The 20,658-nt window shown below is 32.9% G+C and overlaps 1 protein-coding gene and 2 pseudogenes across 1 annotated transcript in view; 2 read left to right on the plus strand and 1 right to left on the minus strand.

Moving 5' to 3' along the window:
• The first annotated feature begins 312 nt into the window (after positions 1-312).
• Positions 313-4,940, plus strand: LOC107419580 (disease resistance protein RPV1-like; annotated as a pseudogene).
• A 3,329-nt stretch (positions 4,941-8,269) lies between these two features.
• On the minus strand, positions 8,270-9,183 carry LOC107419579 (uncharacterized; annotated as a pseudogene).
• Positions 9,184-12,279: 3,096 nt separating this feature from the next.
• LOC107419578 (disease resistance protein RPV1) overlaps positions 12,280-20,658 on the plus strand; it is a 35,912-nt gene continuing 27,533 nt past the window's right edge. The window contains exons 1-3 of the mRNA XM_060815084.1: positions 12,280-12,346; positions 12,454-12,619; positions 12,813-13,161. Coding sequence (XP_060671067.1) covers positions 12,280-12,346; positions 12,454-12,619; positions 12,813-13,161 — 582 coding nt within the window. The remainder of the gene's footprint in view (positions 12,347-12,453; positions 12,620-12,812; positions 13,162-20,658) is intronic.

Below are 20,658 nucleotides of genomic sequence, written 5' to 3' on the forward strand. Positions count from 1 at the left end.
GAAATTGAAATATTTAAGAAAATCACATGTCTGAATTGTACTTTTATACAAAAGCTACTAAAAATCTATGAAATTTTATGGTTTAAAGTTTAGATTTTTTATTAAATATTTTTATCCATAATAAATGTTATTTTTGTATAGTGGTCAATAACTCTGTGGTTAAAATTTTTTAACCCAAAAACATTTTTAGCTATAACTAAAATTAATTATTACAGCTAAAAGAAATATGTTGTAGTTAAAAATAATTTTAGCTATTATCATTCATGGCCACCAAAAAATCGGTGGCTAATGTGTTCTTTTTTTTTTTTTTTTTTTTTTTTTTTTTTCCTAGTGTGAGGATGAGAGCGAGAGTGAGAGTGAGAGCGAAAATCAAATATGGCGGCCAAAAACTGAGTTATCATGGCTAACTCGGTGGCCAAAAACTGAGTTATCATGGCTAAAGCTGAGAGGAAGCTAAAATATTGCAGTTACCATGGCTAACTCGGTTGCAACTACCTCTCTTTTATCCAATGCCCCTGGAACTCAACATGATGTTTTCTTGAGTTTCAAAGGCTCAGATACCCGTAACAATTTCAAAGGCCATCTTTACAAAGCCTTGGAGCAGAAGGGAATTCATACTTTCGTTGACGACGAGCTCAGCAGGGGAAGTGAAATTTCTCCTTCACTTATCAGAGCAATCAAAGAATCAAAGATCTCCATCATCATCTTCTCCGAAAACTATGCATCTTCACCGTGGTGTTTGGATGAAGTGGTCGAGATCCTCAATTGTAGGGAATCGTTTGGACAATTGGTTTGGCCAGTCTTCTTCAATGTGGATCCTTCTGAGGTAAGAAATAACACAGGAAGTTTTGGGATTGCCTTAGCAGAATACGAAATAAGTTCGAAGATTAAGTACAAGAAAAAGCTTTCCAACTGGAAGGTTGCGTTGACCAAAGCTTCCAATCTATCTGGATGGCATTTATCCAAAGGGTATGTGCATTTCCTTATGTTATTCTCAAACACTTTCACTACTTGAAAATGTAATTAATTAATTGATCCTCTGTTTTTATACATTAAACTAGTAGTTTTCTTTTCTTAGCCACATCAATTTTAATCACAACATGGTTAAAACCTTTTATTTTGTGCATTATACTTTAGTTACAAGATTTTATACTTCTTGTCACGTAGTTAACATGTCGTTTGGTAGGATAGTTACTCATATATAAACTCTTTCTTTCAATGGTATTGTTCTTGATGCGCAGAGAAGATGAATCTCAACTGATCCAAAGAATTGTGGAAGCCACATTGAGCAAATTGAATCGTAAACCTCTGCATGTTGCCAAATATCCTGTTGGAATTGAAGTACATTTACAGGAATTTGGTCGTTTAATAGATATTGCTAAGAAAGATGTGAGAGTCATAGGTATCTTTGGAATTGGAGGTATAGGTAAGACCACTATTGCTAAAGCCGTTTTCAATCAATTTGCTGATGACTTTGAAGGTTCCAGCTTCCTTGCAAATGTCAGAGAAACTTCAAAGCAATATCTTGGTTTTGTACAATTACAAGAAATGCTTCTATTTGATATCTGGGGGACAGAGAGTTAAAGGTTGGCAACATTCATAGAGGCATCAACATCATAAGGGACAGGCTTTGCCACAAAAGAGCACTTGTAGTTCTCGACGATGTTGATCAACTAGATCAGTTGGAGACATTAGCTGGAGGGCAGGAGTGGTTTGGTTCAGGAACTAGAATCATCATAACAACTAGAAACAAACACCTACTAACCACTCATGGAGCCAAAGGAATATATGAGGTTCAGGGGATGAATCATCGGGAAGCTCTCGAACTTTTCAGTTGGAATGCTTTTAAAAGCAATGAACCAGTAGAAGATTATCTTATGCTCTCAAATTTTGCTATTCAGTATGCTAGTGGCCTTCCATTAGCTCTTGAAGTCTTGGGTTCCTCCCTTTGTTGTAGGACAAAACATCAATGGCAAAGTGCCATACATAACTTAGAGAAGAAACCAGACAAGAAGTTATATGAAGTACTTAAAATAAGTTACTATGCTTTACAAGATGATGAGAGGTCTATTTTCTTGGATATTGCATGTTTCTTTGTGGGAAAGGACAAAGATTATGTTATCAAAGTACTTGGGAGTAGTAATTTTTGCCCAATCATTGGAATTGGAGTTCTCAATGATATGTCTCTTGTAAAGATAGAGTCCAACAAGCTGAGAATGCATCACTTAATACAAGAAATGGGCAAGGAAATTGTCCGCCGAGAATCCCCGGAAGTTGGCAAGCGCAGTAGATTATGGTCTGCAAATGATGTTTTCCATGTACTTTCAGAAAACACTGTAAGAATCATCTACATTCTCTGCGTAATAACTTCCAAAAGGATTTTGTTTATATATTGTCCTTTTGATGTAAAATTAGATTCCTTTTTTATTTTTTTATTTTTTTATTTTTTTATTTTTTTTGTTTGTTTGAAAACTCCTAACAGATGAAGTTCTCTCCTCTGAACACATTAGGGAACCAGCAGGATTGAAGGCATTATGCTGAAGTTGCTTGAACAGAGAACTCTATACTTGAATGATAAATCATTCAAGAAAATGAAAAGGCTCCGCTTGCTTGTATTTGATAATGTAGTCCTTTCTACAACCATTAATTGCCTTCCCAATGATTTAAGGTTTATTGAAATTCCTGGATACCAATTTCCCACCTTCTCCTTCAATTCTGGTCCGAAACAACTTGTCATGCTAAGCATGCCTCACAGCCATATCCGTCAATTCGGGAAAGGATTCAAGGTACAATTTGTGTTTTTAATCTACAATAATTTTATTGTTATGCTCTTGATAGCCAATTTACATATATATATATATATATATATATTTCTTCTTTGTTTGCAGAATTTTGACGAATTGAAAGTTGTGAATCTAAGTTGCTCTAAATTCTTAAGAAAAATTCCTGACTTATCAACTGTCCCAAATCTTGAGAAATTGTTGCTTAGCCATTGTTCAAATTTAGTTGAGATTCATGAGTCTGTTGGATATCTCAAAGGGCTAGTTACTTTGGGACTTGAATCCTGCAGCACCCTTAGAAGTTTTCCAAGCAATTTGGTGTCTAAATCTTTTACGACACTGAATTTCAGAGGCTGCTTAATTTTCGACAATTTTCCCAATATTGTTCACAAGATGAAACACTTGGGCTGTCTAGATTTATCTGGTACTGCTATCAAAGAGTTGCCTTCGTCAATCGAGCTTTTGGTAGGGCTTAAAAAGTTCAACTTATTCTCTTGTGTTGAGCTTATGTTTATTCCAACTAGCATTTATAAACTACTGAATCTCGAACATCTTGTTCTGGGTGATTGCTCAAAACTCTCCAAGTTTCCAAAGAATATCACATTCTCAAAGTTTGATGAACTCTTGCATAGGCCAAAACTCTTTCCCCTCGTCACTCAAATATGCAGTAGTTTTGAGTTTCCCAATTTAAAGTCCCTCGATCTTGAAAACTGTAATCTGTCAGAAGTAGATTTCCTCATGAATCCTTACAGTTTTTCCAAACTTGAAAGCTTAAATCTAGCGAGAAACAAGTTTCTCAGACTTCCCTCCTTTTGCAAGCTTTTTAACCTTTCAGATCTTAATTTATCCAAATGCGAACTACTTTGGGAAATTCCAGAGCTTCCACAGTCTGTGTTGAAATTAGATGCCAGTGACTGCAAGTCATTGGTTAAGACCCATGGTCAGATCATGGCCAAGATCATATCAAATGATGTGGCCAATGTCACAACCAATAAGCTGCAACATTTCGTAAGGGACTCTGAAATCGAAGTTATACTCCCAGGAGATGATATTCCAGACTGGTTTACCAATAAGCAAGAAGGGAAATCTATATCCATCCTTCTGTATCCTGATATACTGACGAAATTGAGTGGGATCATCATTTGTGCTGTAATTCAATTGGAGAGTGTAGAACTTATGTTGTCATTAGAAATTTTAAGAGATGATTCTCTTCCTGCAAGGATTCTTGAAAGAAATTTCCTATTAAAACCAGGGAATATTCAACTTTTTTATCTCCCTGCTAGTGTTATTTTCCAGTTGTGTTATCCATTGGATATTAGAAAATGCAGGATCTCGTTTTCTGACTCGAAGAGATCAACGAAAGTTGTCACTAGGTGTGGGGTTTATATACTGCAAGATGATCAAGAAGAGACCGGGATTCATAAAGTACCGTCAAACCCTTCATTTTGGCAAAAAGAGTGGTTCGAAGAAAAACGATGGTTCGAAGAAAAACGATTAATTTGTAGTATCTGGTCAGCCTGGTCTTAATGAATCAACACCAACTAAGAGATTCTTTGCTGATTTTGCTTATGAAGACCCCCAGACCATGTGGAAAAAAACCATTTTTAGCATCTCATTCTTCTGATGATCATTTAGTTTTGGCTGGTCAGCCTGCTTTCCTGATTTGTCTTATCAAGACCCCCCGACCATGTGGCTAAACCCATTTGTATCATCTCATTCTTCTGATGATCATTTAGTTGTGGCTGGTCAGCCTCGTCGTAATGACTCAACACCAACTACGAGATGCTTTGCTGATTTTGCTTATCAAGACCCCCAGACCATGTGGAGTTTACATCCGGAGAAAAGGAGTTTGATTTTGAGTATCAAAATCCCCAGCATAAATGGAGTTTGCTGCCAGAGAAAAGGCGTTTGAACTTTGTCAAAAAAGAAACAATACTTTTGTATTGTTATTGTGTCCAAATTGGCTTTTGACAATGTGAAGTAGCTGTTTTTCTATAGCTATTGGATTTCTTGCTGGAACATAAAGCCCAGTCTAATTGAGAAATTCCATAATATGTAATAGAAATCCTTATTTCAGAACTACTACTTTATGTATAAATTTATATAAAGAAATTATGTTAAGAATGAACAATATAGATAAGAACATACAATTTTGCCAAAAAGACACCAAATTTTTGTGGATGGAAAATTATCAACATTTAATATATTGGTTGAGTCTATGTGCTAGTCTTCGCCTCTCAGCCAATAAGAATTGACAACATGAAAAGGGAAATGGCATCTCCTAAATGCTATATGTACATCTTCACAGGGGTTACCTTCGGCAAATATCCATATACATATAATAATAATAATAATAATAATAATAGGCTTGGAAAAGGACACACTTCTGCAAAAAACCAGAGGGACTGCAATACTGCATTTTCCATTGCTTAAGCTAGCTTTTCTCTAGTACCTTTCTTTCTGGTGCCTGTGGAACTCAGCACGACCTTGTCTTGAGTTTCAGAGGCTCAAATACCTGAAATATTTATACAAGGTCATCTTTACAAAGCGCCTTGTAGCAGAAGGAATTCAGACTTCCATTGACAATGAGATTAAAAGGGGAGAAGAAATATCTCCCTCACTTATTGTCAATGAGGCTATTAGAGAATCAAAGATATCCACCATTATCTTCTCTAATAACTATGCATCTGCAACATAGTGTTTGGATGAATTGATCAAGATCCTCCAGTGCCGGGAATCATTTGGACGACTGGTTTGGCCAGTCTTCTTCAAAGTGAAGCCTTCTGCAGTAAGAAATCAAATAGGCAGTTTTGAAGAAGCATTAGCTAAGTACAAAGAAGCTTCAAATATGAACATGGAATAGCCATTTAATTGGAAGTTTGCTTTGAATAAAGCTTCCAATCTGTCTGGATGGCATTTAGACAAAGGCTATTTACATTACAACTTATCCTTGTTTTTATGCATAATGTTACAGTACCTCTGCAGCATTTACCTTTCTGTAATTAATACTCTTTGAAAAAAAAAAAAAAAAAAAAGAGTATTACTATTAGTGGTATTTTTCTTAATGGGAAGAGATGAATCTCAACTGATCCAAATAGTTGTTGAAGATGCATTCGGCTAATTGAATCATACACCTCTACATGTTACCAAGTACCCAGTTGGAATTGAAGATGACATTCATGAACTGTATCAACTAATAGATGTTGGAAGTGGAAAGGATGATGTGAGAGTCATAAGAATCTATGGAATTGATGGTATAAGCAAGACCACAATACCAAAAGCTGTTTTCAATAAATTTGCTGATGAATTTGAAGGTTCCAGCTTCCTTGCAAACATCAAAGAAATGTCGAAGTAGCATCTTGGTTTTGTTCAATTACAAGAAATGCTTCTTTTTGACATGCCTGGGGATAGGAATATAAAGGTTAGCAATACTCATAGAGGTATCAACAACATAAGGAATAGGCTTTATCACAAAAGAGTGCTCATTCTCAATGATGTTGATCAACTTGATCAATTGGATTTGTTAGCTGGAGAAAATGAGAGGTTTGGCTCAGAAAGTAGAATCATCATACCTCCCAGGAACAAACACTTTCTAACCACTCATTGAGCTAACGAAACGTATGAGGTAGAAGGACTAAATCAATGGTAGATCTAGAACTTTTAAGTTGGAATGCTTTTAAGAGGAAGACACCTGTGGAAGATTACTTCATGCTGTCATGTCTTCTGTAGAATTTGCTAGTGGCCTTCCATTAGACCTTGAGTATACACAACTTGGAAAAGAGACCAGAAAAGAAATTATATGAAACATTTTAAATGAGTGATGATGCTTTATAAGAAGATGACAAGGCTATTTTCCTTGATGTTGCATGCTTCTTTGTTGGAGAGAACAACGACTATGTTATCAAAGCACTTGGGAAATGTAATTTGTGCCCAATCATTGGAATTGGAGCTCTTACGGATGTGTCTCTCATAAGTTTAGAGTTTGTCGCCAAGAATCTCCTGAGGTTGGCAAACATACGCAGGAGATTTGGCCTGCAGATGATGTTTTTCTTGTATTCTCAGAAAACACAGTGACGGTCATCTACAAGCTCCGTGTAATAACTTGTAAAAGTACTAAAATATTGTCTTATACTCTGATTCCTATTACATTATGTGCTTTCCTCTGAACCATGTAGGGAACAAATTCAATTCAAGGCATTACACTGAGGTTGCCTGAACAGAGAACTCTGCATTTGAATGCTGGATCATCCAGAAAAATGGAAAGGCTACGACATGTTTGGTAATGTAGTCCTTTCTTGTGCCATTGGATATCTTCCTAGTTTGTTAAAGTTTATTGATTTGTCCGGATACCAATTTCCCTCTTTTCCCTTCAATTCTGGTCCTAAACAATTTGCCATTCTCAACATGCCCTTATTGTCTTATGCATCATCTTGGGAAAGGATTCAAGGTATGATTATTTTGTTAGTGGACTACAATTACCTACATTGTTAAGTTCCTGATAGCTAATTTACAGGTTTTTTTTTTAAACCGTTAAATCTTTTATTTGCAGCATTTTGAAAGTTACTTTAGTCAATCTTTTTTCTTAAGAAAAATTCCCGACCTGTCAACAGTCCCAAATCATGATGGTTTACCGCTTGACCGCTTTAAGAGTTTAGCTGAAATTGATGTGTCCGTTGGGCGTCTCAGTAGGATGCTGACATGGAACTTCAATTCTGCAGCAACCTCCATATCTGATATTGTCACGTATCGGATTACTGTTCGTTTATACTTTAACTTGTTATGGTGTTTTATTATTTCATAAATGAAATTATATATAGAAACCAGTAAGATTGAGCCAACATGACCAAAAACTAAAAAAATGATAATGCTAGCAGCGGGTTTAAAAATGCACAGTAATTTTCAACATTACTAAACAAAGTTTAGGAAGTATATAAATAGAAACATAGGTCTCCAATAATATATATATATATATATATATACTAGTGGCAGAATTTGGATTATCAGTATATGTTCACAGTAATCCCAATATATTGGAATCACGACGAGCATCTCCAATCATGTTTTTCCCTCATTCCTAATAAAATATAAACTGCAATTCCAAGCAAGCGACTGAATGTCACAGAAAGAGAGAAAGTTGACCAAGCTAGACACTTGCAAATATTTCTGTCAGCATAAAAGTAAAGAAAAGAAGAAGAAATCAAAGGAGAGAGCCACTTGTTAGTTAAAAAGAGTAAAGTATGAAGTCAGCTGTCATCGATCATTAGAGAGATAAAGTTGCAGCCAAGTCTTGGAGCTATTTAAAGAGTTAAAGACAGCTTTATATCCTGCCTAAATTATTATTATTATTTTTTTTTTGGGTGAAAATATATCCCGCCTAAACTTACTCTGACTGCTGTAGAACATGAAAGGATAAATATCATATCAATTTAAGCCAACAAAATACGATTAGGCCTAAACTAATAAATTTCATTCTTAGACATCCTAATAGATCATTTTCGCAGGTGTCCACCAATTTCTTGCATTAACAACTTGGAGCTGTCAACAATGCGCTTGCTATCAATAACTATGTCACGGTATAACTCATGCTTAGCTGCTGGCCTGAATGACCTTAATTCAGTAAGTGGTTTCTTAATCACTGATTTGTCACACAACTCCTTTGCAGGCTGGACGTGCTTCCACCAGAAATCACAGAGTGCCATTTTCAACACATTCCAGTATTCTGCATCTCGTTTCATCTTGAATAAGCGGCTTCCTTTAGGAGTCCAAACTTAGAATGCATCCAATCTTTGTCCAATATTTCCATCAAACCCTGAGCCTGTGGAATACAGTGAAGAGCGATCCACCACCAAGGGCAAGCACTGGCCATTGAATTGTCCATATCTGGTTTGAAGAAGTATGGACACTTAATCTGCACCAATCCATGTGAACGCAAAGGCAATTCATAAACTATCCCATCTAATGAAGCTCCAAGCCAATCATCTCCAGGGTTCTTATCCGCATTGCCATCTTGAAACTCCGGAGACAGAACAGTATTTCCAGTTGACCGCTTGCAGAATTCAAGTGCTTCTTTCTCTTGTAAATTGCTCCATAAGGTAGATAAGACACTAGCTTCAGAATCAGAAAATGTCTCAATTGCTCCAATCTTCTCCAACCAGAGGTTGAATCTTCTGGGGGGCGGAAATCCAATAGCATCAGAAAAAGTGCTTGGTGTAAGTCTCTGCATTTCGGCAGACTGAGAATCTGTACAAAGCTTCCCAGAATCTGGTTTTGACAAATTTTGGTTGCAGTAGTTCCTTCTTAATCAAGCATTTGTCACAAGCAAAAATTAGTCAGACCAAATAGAAAAAAACTAGAAGACACTCTGACAAACACACCAATTGTTGAGTAATAGTCTGTCTACCATCAGGACGTCTTAATGGAATTATGATGTGGACTCCAATGCATGAATTTTCAAATATGGGGGTGTATGGACACGTTAGAGTCCCCATGATAATTCCATAATTCCATCATATTGTCCTGATGTTAGAATTGTTATGATAAGTAATGCAATGCATTTGTACAGTCCTACTATAACACACGCACACACCCACTAGTCAGCTTACAGTAATATATTAAATCATGGAATCTGTATTATATATATAGATATATACACACACACAGGATTGCATGTAATTTGTACAGGCAAGCCTGTAAAGAGGACTCTTTTGCATAAGAGACTCCGACTAAGCTTCTTTGTAATGAGAACCTCATTTTTATGAATGCTTCAGATTCTCTGTATAATGCCCAAAAACCAAAAAAAAAAAAAAAAAAAAGGTTTAGTGCTGTCCAAAAAGGAAGAAATAAGGCACTAATAAGTGTAAAAAGAAGGTGAGGACGACAAAGGGAGAGTCTTCTTTTTTCTTCATCATAAAATTTAGGGTCTAAGAAACGGCGACGTTTGCAACTTCTCCAGTACGTGGGTAGTCGTGTATTCCCTATTTTTGGCGTTTATTAGCAAATAATACCGCATGAAATTCATTTTGTACATTATTTTTTCATTATAATTTTTATAATGAAAAGATATTTTAATTGTATAGTGATGTTAAGAAGAACGGATTTTATAATAAATTAGTGAGATTAATGGAGAGTAACTTAAAATTTATGAAATTGAAATTTTAAGAAAGTCACATGCCTTTAATTTTTATACAGGGCTACTAAAAATTTATGAAAGTTTGTGGTTAAAAGTCTTCAATTTGTGGCTAGGTGTTTTAATCCCATGTAAATACCATTATTATGTTATGGAACCAACAACACCATAACAAATAAAAAGGCTTCGACCACTTCCATTTATGATAAATCATCTGTAAATCTTTATCTTAGGACGGATAAACTTTGGGAATTCAAACTGGAGCAGAGTCAACAATTATCTTAGGACGGATAAATCTTTATCTTAGGACGGATAAATCTTTATCTTATATCTAAATTTTATATTATAAAACTTGTTAAATAATTACAAATTTGTAGAATACATGATTTGAATTAATTTTATTTTGAAAATTTAGAAAGCATTCAACTTAGTAGTTTCTTATTGGAAATTTAAAAAGTATGAAATTTTCAACAATTTATTTTAAATATATATTTATTAATTCTATTAATTGCATATATTATATTAATATAGGCTTATCATTTTTAATTTTCAAAATATAAATTATTTTATTTATTTATTGGTCTTAGCATACATTAATTAAATTTTAATATACGTAATTTATTATTTTTTTTTTCATTTGAAAGCATACAACTTAATGTTTATAATTTATTATTATAACTATTTTTTCCTTTTGAAAAGATAAACCATTAATACATGTGTCTAAGGATTTACCTAATATTATTTTTATTTTTTTAAAATTATGTTTTTTCATTTTTCATTTTATAATCTTTTATAAATACTTTTTAACTATTTTTTTATAAAAAAATAATATAGAAAAAAAATGGAAGAAAAAGGCTTGCGCTTATAACATGTTTGGTATGCAAAATTATACTATATTAAATTTATTCTATTAAATTGAATTGTATTGTAATATATTATATTGTAATATTTTACAGCGTATAGCATAGTAATGTATAGTATTTTAAATTTTTTTAAAAAGTTTAATTTTAACTTCTTAAAAAATAGATGATTTTTATTTTTATGCATATGATTTTTTAAAATAAATATAATACTGAAAATCGATAAAATTGATTCTTTATTATTATAATTATTATTTATGTAATATTTTTTTAAATAATCATATCATCCATAATGTCTTAAATTGAGTTGAATATCATTCATCATAGTTTATGCATTAAAAATAATTAAGAATAGGTTTACCAATAAAAAATTAACAATTTTTTTTGTTTAGCGTACTCGTGACTATTGTACATACATAAGTAAATTAAAAAAAAGAAAAAGATTTTCTTTTTTTTCCTTTTTGGCCAAAAAAAAAAAAAAAGCACAAAACTTGAGAGATGAAAATAATAATAATAATAAAGAAGAAGAAAGGAAACAATTTTATTTTGTATGATTGTGACACTGGGTGGGGCCTAAGGGTGAGCTCCACTGTGTACCCTGTTTATACACGCTTTGGACACGCCTTCAGCGGTCAAGACTCAAGACAACGTTAAGCAACTTTTTTGAAACCATGCCCATATACAAGGAAATATTTCAAGTACTCCCGAAGTACTAAATGGCTTTAAATTCCTTCTATACATTTATGACGTGTGACTATTTTTAATACATGTCATATGAGTGCATGGCTTTAAATTCCTTCTATACATTTATGGCGTGTGACTGTTTTTCATCCATGTCATATTGCATGGCATTTGACAAGATTGTTAACCTCTCCGTTTTCTCCATTCTTTGTTATGATAACCATAAGCTCTCCCTGTCCGAAACGTCTTTCTCATGTTAGGCGCACCAACACGGTGCCTTTCGGTCCTTTTAGAACGATTGTAATGAACCAACTAGAGGAAAGGCTGCATTGGATTTATTCACCCACTAAAACCTGGATGAACATATCTCTTAAATATATAGACAACGAATACAAAAGATTTTGGCAAAGGTGGAAAAAAGATACACTAATGGTAGGAAAAGCGGTTGAATCCCTGTGCTAGTCTTCATCCTTCAGTAAAAAGAAAAGTAGCATCTGTGCATCTTCGCGGAGGTTACCTTTAAAATATTATCTAAATTTTTTTATTTATTTTTATTCCCTTTACCTTATTATGACCTTCAAGGAAATTATCCTTGGCAAATAGCCATATATATAAGCTTTTAAATGATATTTATAAATTAAAAGCATAGAGGAAACTGAAAAAATATTGCATTTTTCCATGGCTAAGTCGTTTACTTCTATCTCTCCTTACAATGCCCCTGGAACTTAATATGATGTTTTCTTGAGTTTCAGAGGCTTAGATACCATAAATAATTTCACGAACCACCTTTACAAAGCCTTGCATCAGAAAGGAGCTCGGACTTTCATTGACGATGAGGAGCTTAGAAGGGGAGAAGAAATATCACCCTTACTTATTGAGGCGATTAGAGAATCAAAGATGTCTGTTATTATCTTCTCCTAAAACCATGCATCTTCACCATGGTGTTTAGATGAACTGGTTGAGATCCTTGAGTGTCGGTAATCATTTGGGCGACTTGTTTGGCCAGTCTTCTTAAGAGTGAAGCCTTCTGAAGTAAGAATTCAGACAGGCAGTTTTGGAGAAGCATTGGCTAAATATGAAGACAATTCTGATGTGAACAAGGAAAAGCTGGCTAAATGGAAGGTTGCTTTAACCAAAGCTTCCAATCTATCTGGATGGCATTTATCTAAAGGGTATGTAAATTTGCTTATAGTACTATTATTCTCAAATATTTCACTGCTTCAATACTTTTAGCCACATGAATTTTAATTAGGACATAGATGGTTGAAAATTTTTTTTGTGACTAATACTTTTTAAGTACAAAATTTATATATCTATATATCGATAAAATCTTCCCTCTTAATGATGTTTTTCTTAATGGGGCAGAGATGAATCTCAACTAATCCAAAGAATTGTTGAAGCTGCATTGAGCAAAGTAAATCGTGCAGCTCTAAATGTTGCCAAACATCCAGTTGGAATTGAAGACAACTTACGAGAACTGAAACAACTAATAGATGTTAAAACTGGAACGAATGATGTGAAACTAATAGGTATCTGTGGAATTGGTGGTGTAGGGAAGACCACAATTGCTAAAGCTTTATTCAATGAATTTGCTGATGAATTTGAAGGTTCCAGCTTCCTTGCAGATGTAAGAGAAATATCAAAGCAGCATCTTGGTTTTGTTCAAGTACATGAGACGCTTTTGATTGACATCTTTGGGGATAACAATTTGAAGGTTAGCAATATTCATAGACATATCAACATCATAAAGGAAAGACTTTGCAACAAAAGGGTACTTCTCATTCTCGACAATGTTGATGAACTCGATCAATTGGTGACATTAGCAGGAAAGCACGATTGGTTTGGCTTAGGAAGTAGAATTATCATAACTACTAGAAATAAGCACTTGCTAACTACTCATGGAACTAATGAAATATATGAGGTACGGTTATTGGATCATGGTGGAGCTGCTGAACTCTTTAGTTGGAATGCTTTTAAGACGAAGAAACCTGAAAAAGATTACCTTGAGCTCTCGAATTGTATTGTACGTTATGCTGGTGGCCTTCCATTAGCCCTTGAAGTATTAGGCTCCTTTCTATATGGTAGAATAGAACAGCAATGGCAAAGTGCAATTCACAATCTGGAAAAGAAACCCAACAAAAAGTTATATCAGATACTTAAAATACGTGATGATGCTTTACCGGATGATGGGAAGGCTCTTTTCCTAGATATTGCATGTTTCTTTGTTGGAGAGGAAGTAAATTATGCTATCAAAGTACTAGGAACAAGTAATCTTTGCCCAATCATTGGAATTGGAGTTCTTACTGATTTGTCTCTCATAAATATAGAGAATAATAGGCTAAGAATGCACAACTTGATAGAAGAAGTGGGTAAGGAAATTGTCCGCCAAGAATCTCTTGAAGCTGGCAAACGCAGTAGATTATGGTCCCCAGATGATGTTTTTCATGTTTTCTCAGAAAGCACAGTAAGAATCATCTCGAAGCTCTTTACAGTTATATTTTCTAATGGGATTTTGTTTACAGTTACAACGCTTTTCATGAGACAATTATAGAATATGTTTTACTCTCTAATTCCTAATTTATCTTGTGGTCTTCTCTGGTTTAGGGAGCAAATATGATTGAAGGAGTTATGCTGAAGTTGCCTGAACAGAGAACTGTACACTTGAATGCTAGATCATTAAAAAAAAATGAGAAGACTTCGACTTCTTATCTTCAGTGGTAATAATGTAGTCCTTTCTACTGCCATTGAATACCTTCCTAATGAATTAAGATTACTTCAAGGTACGTTATATTTTGTTCTAGTTTATTATTATTCCATTATTTTGTTCTTTATAGCTGTCTACCTAATTTACATTTTTCATTCCCTTTCTTTTGTTTGTAGAATTATGAAAGATTGAGAGTTTTGAATTTGACCTATCAACAACCCTAAATCTTGAGAGTTTACATTTTGAACATTGTACTAGTTTAGTTGAGATCCATGAGTTTGTTGGGTTTCTTACTAAGTTGGTTACCTTGGACTTTTATTGCTGCAGAAAACTCAGAACTTTTCCAAGGAACCTGGCTTCCAAAAATGTTACATGTATAGATTTTGTAGGTTGTTCAATGCTTAAAAACTTTCCCAATGTTTTTGAAAAAATAAGATTTATAACAAGCCTAAATTTATCTGGAACTGCTGTAAAAGAGTTGCCTTCCTCGATTGAGCATATAGTTGTGCTTGAGTCCTTGTACTTAAAGAATTGTAAAGAGCTTGTGCACATTCCAGCTAGCATTTATAAGCTGGTGTTTCTTGATTACCTTCATCTTGAAGGTTGCACAAATTTCTCTAAGTTTTCTGACTATGTCAAAGATATACATGGCAGTTTTCATCTTACCAGGTTAGCTCTTATAAATTGTAATATGTCAGAATAGGATTGTCTTGAAACTCCTTTTAGTTTTTCCTTGCTTGATTGGTTGGATCTCTCCAATAACAAGTTTGTCAGTCTTCCCTCCGTTCGCAAGCTTTCTAAGCTTTCCAGTCTTAGTTTAGCTAATTGTCAACTACTTAGGGAATTTCCGGAGCTTCCAGAATGCCAAATGAATTTAATTGCAAATCATTTGCAAATCACTGCAAATCTATATATTGTGATTTGAGTTCAACTAAGTTGAAGGAGATGGCTGCAGTGGTCATTTGTCTCTCTAAACCACCACCGAGCAAAGAAATAATGGAATTTTCATTTGAACTACTTGATGAATCTGATTCTCATGTAGGGTCTTTTAGAAGAGGGAACATTGTTATAGAACCAGGGAGTACCTGTCTTATTTATCTTCCTGCTAGAACGATTCTTTCTGAGTGCTTGCCATATTCTCCATCGAATGATAGCAAAATTACTGTCCTTGAAAAAATAAACAATGTTAGCAAAATCAGGGTCTCATTTCTTAACAGATATTACCATGATGATGGGTTATGTGTTTGTGGGATTGATTGGTTATGGGATCAAGATGAAATCATGATCGAACAAAAGCTGATCAAAGTTGCTGATTCAATTTCACATGTGATTGATAGAAGCTTTGATGATTTTTCCTAATCGAGGCAACCGGTTGATCAGTTGGAGTTCACAACCATGTTTCATTCTTAGCTTTTTTGTTTAACCTGCCAGGGGATAACAATTTGAAGGTTGGCATTGCTTGTAATGAAATCAAAATTGCGAGGGAAAGGACAAGAAAATGCAGAAAACTAAAGAGAGATTTTTGGAAATGACTTCTGTAATCAATTATCTAAGGAATTAGTTTACAATTCTCATTTATAAGCAGACTTTTAACCTTTCTACTAATTCACTCAATGATCCAGCTAACAAACTCACAAAACTGTGCCTTTAACTGTCTTTCATCAATGCTTCAAGAATCTTCACTAAATGTTTGTTTAGTATGGCTTTCTCCAGATTCTTCTGCTGATGCATCACAACATTGATATGATTAAGTTGTTTCTTCAACTAAACGATTCAGAATAAAATAGAACTTGTATCTCTTGATGTTGATGAACTAGATCAGTTGGAGAAATTAGTGGGAGGCAATGAGTAGTGGCTTGGCTTAGTAAATAGAATCATCATTACTATCAGAAATAAACACTTCCTAACCACTCATGGAGCTAGTGCAATATACGAGGTTGAGGGATTTGATCTTTGGAGAGCTCTTGAATCTTTTGTTGGAACTTTTAAATCAGCATTTGGAAGATCACCTTAGTTTCCAGCTCGTATTTTTAGATTATGCTAGTGGCCTTGTTTGGGGTAAAGTCCCTTTTATTGTGCTAATGGTTTTACATTTTATGCAAACATTTACACCAAAACTCTATCACCCACAATAGCCACCTAAGACTCCAAGTTCGTCCCACAACAGCTCTATTTAGTTTTTCTAGTGGCACCTAAGACTCTCACTCGTATTCTAACTTTATTAAAATAAGAGCTCATTCTCTTGGATATGGAGGCACTATTACAGATGTTAAGGTCCATTGCTTAGCCGACTTTCCAATCCTCTGGATTCCTCCCGTATGCTAGGTGCTCACATTGCTTCATGCATCTCTTTTATTCATCAATTTCGAAGCTTACTTGCAGCACAAGCATGTAAGATATTCAAGCTAAATGGTTCTAGAACTTCAGTCAGTACTTATATCCTTCCTATGTGATAGGACAAAATGTCAATGGCAAAATGCCACTCACAATCTGGAAAATAAACCAGACAAAAAGTTATTTGAAATTCTCTTTTTTGAGATGGCTCTCTTCCTTGATATTGCATGTTTCTTTCAAGGAAAAGTCATAAATTGTCTTATCAATGTACATGTGTTTTTAGAAATTGAAATTCTTATTCATATGTTATCATAAAAATGGGGTGCCATATGCAAAGAATGCATTACTTGATTGAAAAAAATGGTAGAAATTATCGGCCAAGAATCCTCTGAGACTGATATGGCATTAAACCATTATTTTAATGGATGAGTAGCTCCGAGACATAACCAGGATTCCATGTTAGGGATTGCTTTAAAAGGGGGGAAAAAAGTAAAGTAAAAATATATCCGATTAAAGTCTTACCTATCAATATATATTACTATAATATATTAACTTTAAAAAATTACTACAATAGTAGGTGAAAAGTAGGTGATTTACTATTCTAAGCTTATGTTTATATGTTTATGTCCTAAATGAATGAGGGTGTGTTAACCACACCAGTTTAAGCTTCTTTCTCTTTCATTTTTTGCTGTGTTTTTTGTTCTAAAAAATCCTACAAATTATCACCATCATTGAGAACACGAAGACAACAGCAGTTAGTTTATCACCAACCAATCCCCAATATTTTGGTAGAAAAAAGCCAGTAGGCCGTCATACCCAGGAGCTTTAGAAGTATGCATTTGGAAGAGGCTAATCTTAATTTCCTCAATAGTAAATGGCTTACACAAAACAGTATTCATTGATGCCATTACTCTTCCTCGGACACTGTAGCTTAAATTTTCACCTATTATAGAACCCAATGATGTGAATAGTTTTTGATAAAAGGACAAGAAACTATCAGTAGCGCCTTGCGGATTTGTTATCCAATTACCATGTTTATCTATGATGCCCCTGATATAGTTTTTGGGGAAACAAGCACAAGCATGATTATGAAAAAAATTTGTATTACGGTCCCCTTCACATAACCAGGAAATTCAAGACCTCTGTTTCCATTGAGATTCTTCCTTATATAGCAAACAATCAATCTCATTCTCCACCTGATGAAGACATCTTACATTCTCTACAGAAGGACTCCTGGATCGAAAGTCACCCAACAAATGATAAAATTCCTGTACTCGGGATTTAATGTGGTTGAAAGAAAATTTATTCCACCTCATCATTTTTTTAGCACACCTAGACATCTCGCTAATAATCTCTTTCGTCGTCACAATCCTAGAGTCAAAAGAATTCCACTCTTCCTCAACAAATTTCTCACAATTAACCTCCCCTATCCATACCAACTTAAAATGAAAACGTTTCCCAGCATGTGGATCATGGGTGGAATGACCTTCCATGAGTAAGCAGATAGCATTATGATCAGATGCCGAAGTAGAGATATGATTCACAATAGCACGAGGGAAAAGAATGACGCCTTTAACAGGAACAAAACACCTGTCAAGATATTCTTTCACATTAGCATTTCCACTTCTTTTATTTGACCAGGTAAATTTAAATCCATTATATTGTATGGAACATAGAGAACAGATTGCAATAGTTGTTTTGAAACTGTCTATTTGATGCGCAGCTCGTGGTCGGGCTACTTACTTGTTAGAAAATGACATGATTTCATTGAAATCACCTATGACGAACCATCTGTCATTGGGATTTACATGTAGCCGCTCCAGTAATTCCCAAGAAAATTTTCGCAATGACGATTCAAGGTGACCATAAAAACCAGTTAATCAGAAAAGTCCTTTGTTAGAGAGATGCACTGTTGAGTCAATATGTCCTTGAGAGAAGGAGGAAATAGTTAGAGAAACATCAGGTTTCCAAAAAAGAGCCAAGGCCCCACTTAAACCAATCAGATCTACTCCAATACATGAGTTTAGCATCTTCAAGGAAGTTACATTAGCCAACCTCCATGTGTACATATATACTAGGTTTCGAATGTGTGTTGATGTTTAATAATCATATTGAAGAAATTAAATAAATAAATAAATTTTAACAAAAAAAGTTAAAATTTTTTTTAAAAAAAGTATAAAAAAATAAAAAAAAAATTCTATAAGCCCGACGCTTTTGTTGATAAAAGCAACTCTTTTTAATTTTTTTCTTTTTCATTTTTGATCAAATTTTTTTTTTTTTTTTGTTTGGTAAGTTTGAACGTGATAATTTTGAATAATATTTTTAAAGTACAAAAAAAATTTATAAAAAAAATAAATAAACCCGATCCATGATTTTTTTTTTTTTTAAATTTTGGGTATGTTCGAATTAGGTAATGTTGAATACTGCTTTTAAAATTAAAATAAAAAAATAAAAATTACAAAAAACTTAGAAAAAAATTTAAAAAAATCCAAATCGACTTTTTTTGATGAAAAAGCATCAGCTTTGACCTTTGAATTTTTTTTTTTTTTTGGTTTTGGGGATAAGTTTGAATATGTTGAATGATGCTTTTAAAATTACAAATTAGGGAGAATTATTAACCTTGTAATTACATCCAGGTCTCAATTTATCCAATTTTATATTTTTTCTTTTTTTCTTTGGAGCAATTTGTTTTTTCAAGAAAAGAGTTGGTTTTTGCCCTTTTTATTGTGTTTTCCTTTCTTTCTCTCTTTTTTTTTTTTTTTTTTTTTTTTTGGGATCATTCATCAATTTTTTTCCTTAACAAATTTGAATTTGGTAATTTTGAATGATACTTTTAAAATAAATAAAAAATTACAAAAAAATTAAAATAAATTACAAAAAAATTAAAAAGAATTCTATAAACTGACGTTTTTGTTGATAAAAATGTCAGCTTCGATCTTTTTTTATTTTTTATTTTTATGTCTTTGATCAAATTTTTTTTTTTTAAAGTTTGAATTTGATATTTTTGAATGGTACTTTTAAAGTACTAAAAAAAGATTAGAAAAAAAATTACAAAAATAAAAAATAAAAAATTTAAATAAAAAGTAGCAAAAAAATATAAAAAAAAAAATTCTATAAGTCGATACGTCTGTTGACAAAAGTGTAGGCTTTCACCCTTTTAAATTTTTTTATCTTTGATATTTTTTTTGGGTAAGTTTGAATTTGATAATTTTGAATGGTACTTTTAAAGTACAAAAAGGATTAGAATTTTTTTTTAAAATAGTAGCAAAAGAATTAAAAACTTTCTATAATGTTGAGCTGACACTTTCGTAGAGAAAAGGGTCGGCTTTGAACCTTCTTAAATTTTTTTTTTTTTTTTTTGGTCTTTGTTCATTTTTTTTTTGATAAGTTTGAATGATGCTTTTAAATTATGCCAAAAAATTAGGAAAAAAATTTCAAAAGAATTACAAAAAACTTTTTAAAAAAATTTCTATAAACCGATGTTTTTGTTTATAAAAGTGTCAGCTTTGACCCTTTTTAATTTTTTTTGGGTCTTTGATTAATTTTTTTTTTTGGGTAAATTTGAATTTGATAATTTTGAATGATTCTTTTAAAGTACAAAAAAATTAGAAAAAAAAAGAAAAGAATTACAAAAAAAATTAAAAATAAAAAAAGTTACAAAAAAAGTTAAAAAAATTTTTAAAAATTCTATAAGCCAATGCTTTTGTTGATATAAGTGTTCGCTTTAACTCCTTTTTAATTTTGTTTTTTGTCTTTGATTTTTTTTTAATAATTTTAAATGGTGCTTTTAAAGTACAAAAAAATTTAGGAAAAAATTACAAAAGAATTATAAAAAAATAAATTTGTTTTTACAAAAAGTAATAAAAAAATTAAAAAAAAAAGATTTATATAAGTCGACGCTTTTGTTGATAAAAACATTGGTTTTGATCTTTTTTATTTTTTTATTTTTTTATTTTTTGTTTTGGTTTGAATGTGTTAATTTTGAACTTTTAAAGTATAAAAAAATTATAAAAGAATTACAAAAAAAATTATAAAAATTATAAAAAAGTAACCAAAAAATAATTTTTTTTTTATAATCCCATGTTTTTGTTCATAAAAACGTTGGTTTTGGCTTTTTAAAATTTTATTTTTTTCCAAAAAATATAAAAAATTACAAAAAATATAAAAAATAAT

This window comes from Ziziphus jujuba, chromosome 2 (assembly GCF_031755915.1).
Source record: "Ziziphus jujuba cultivar Dongzao chromosome 2, ASM3175591v1".
Taxonomy (NCBI): Eukaryota; Viridiplantae; Streptophyta; class Magnoliopsida; order Rosales; family Rhamnaceae; genus Ziziphus; species Ziziphus jujuba.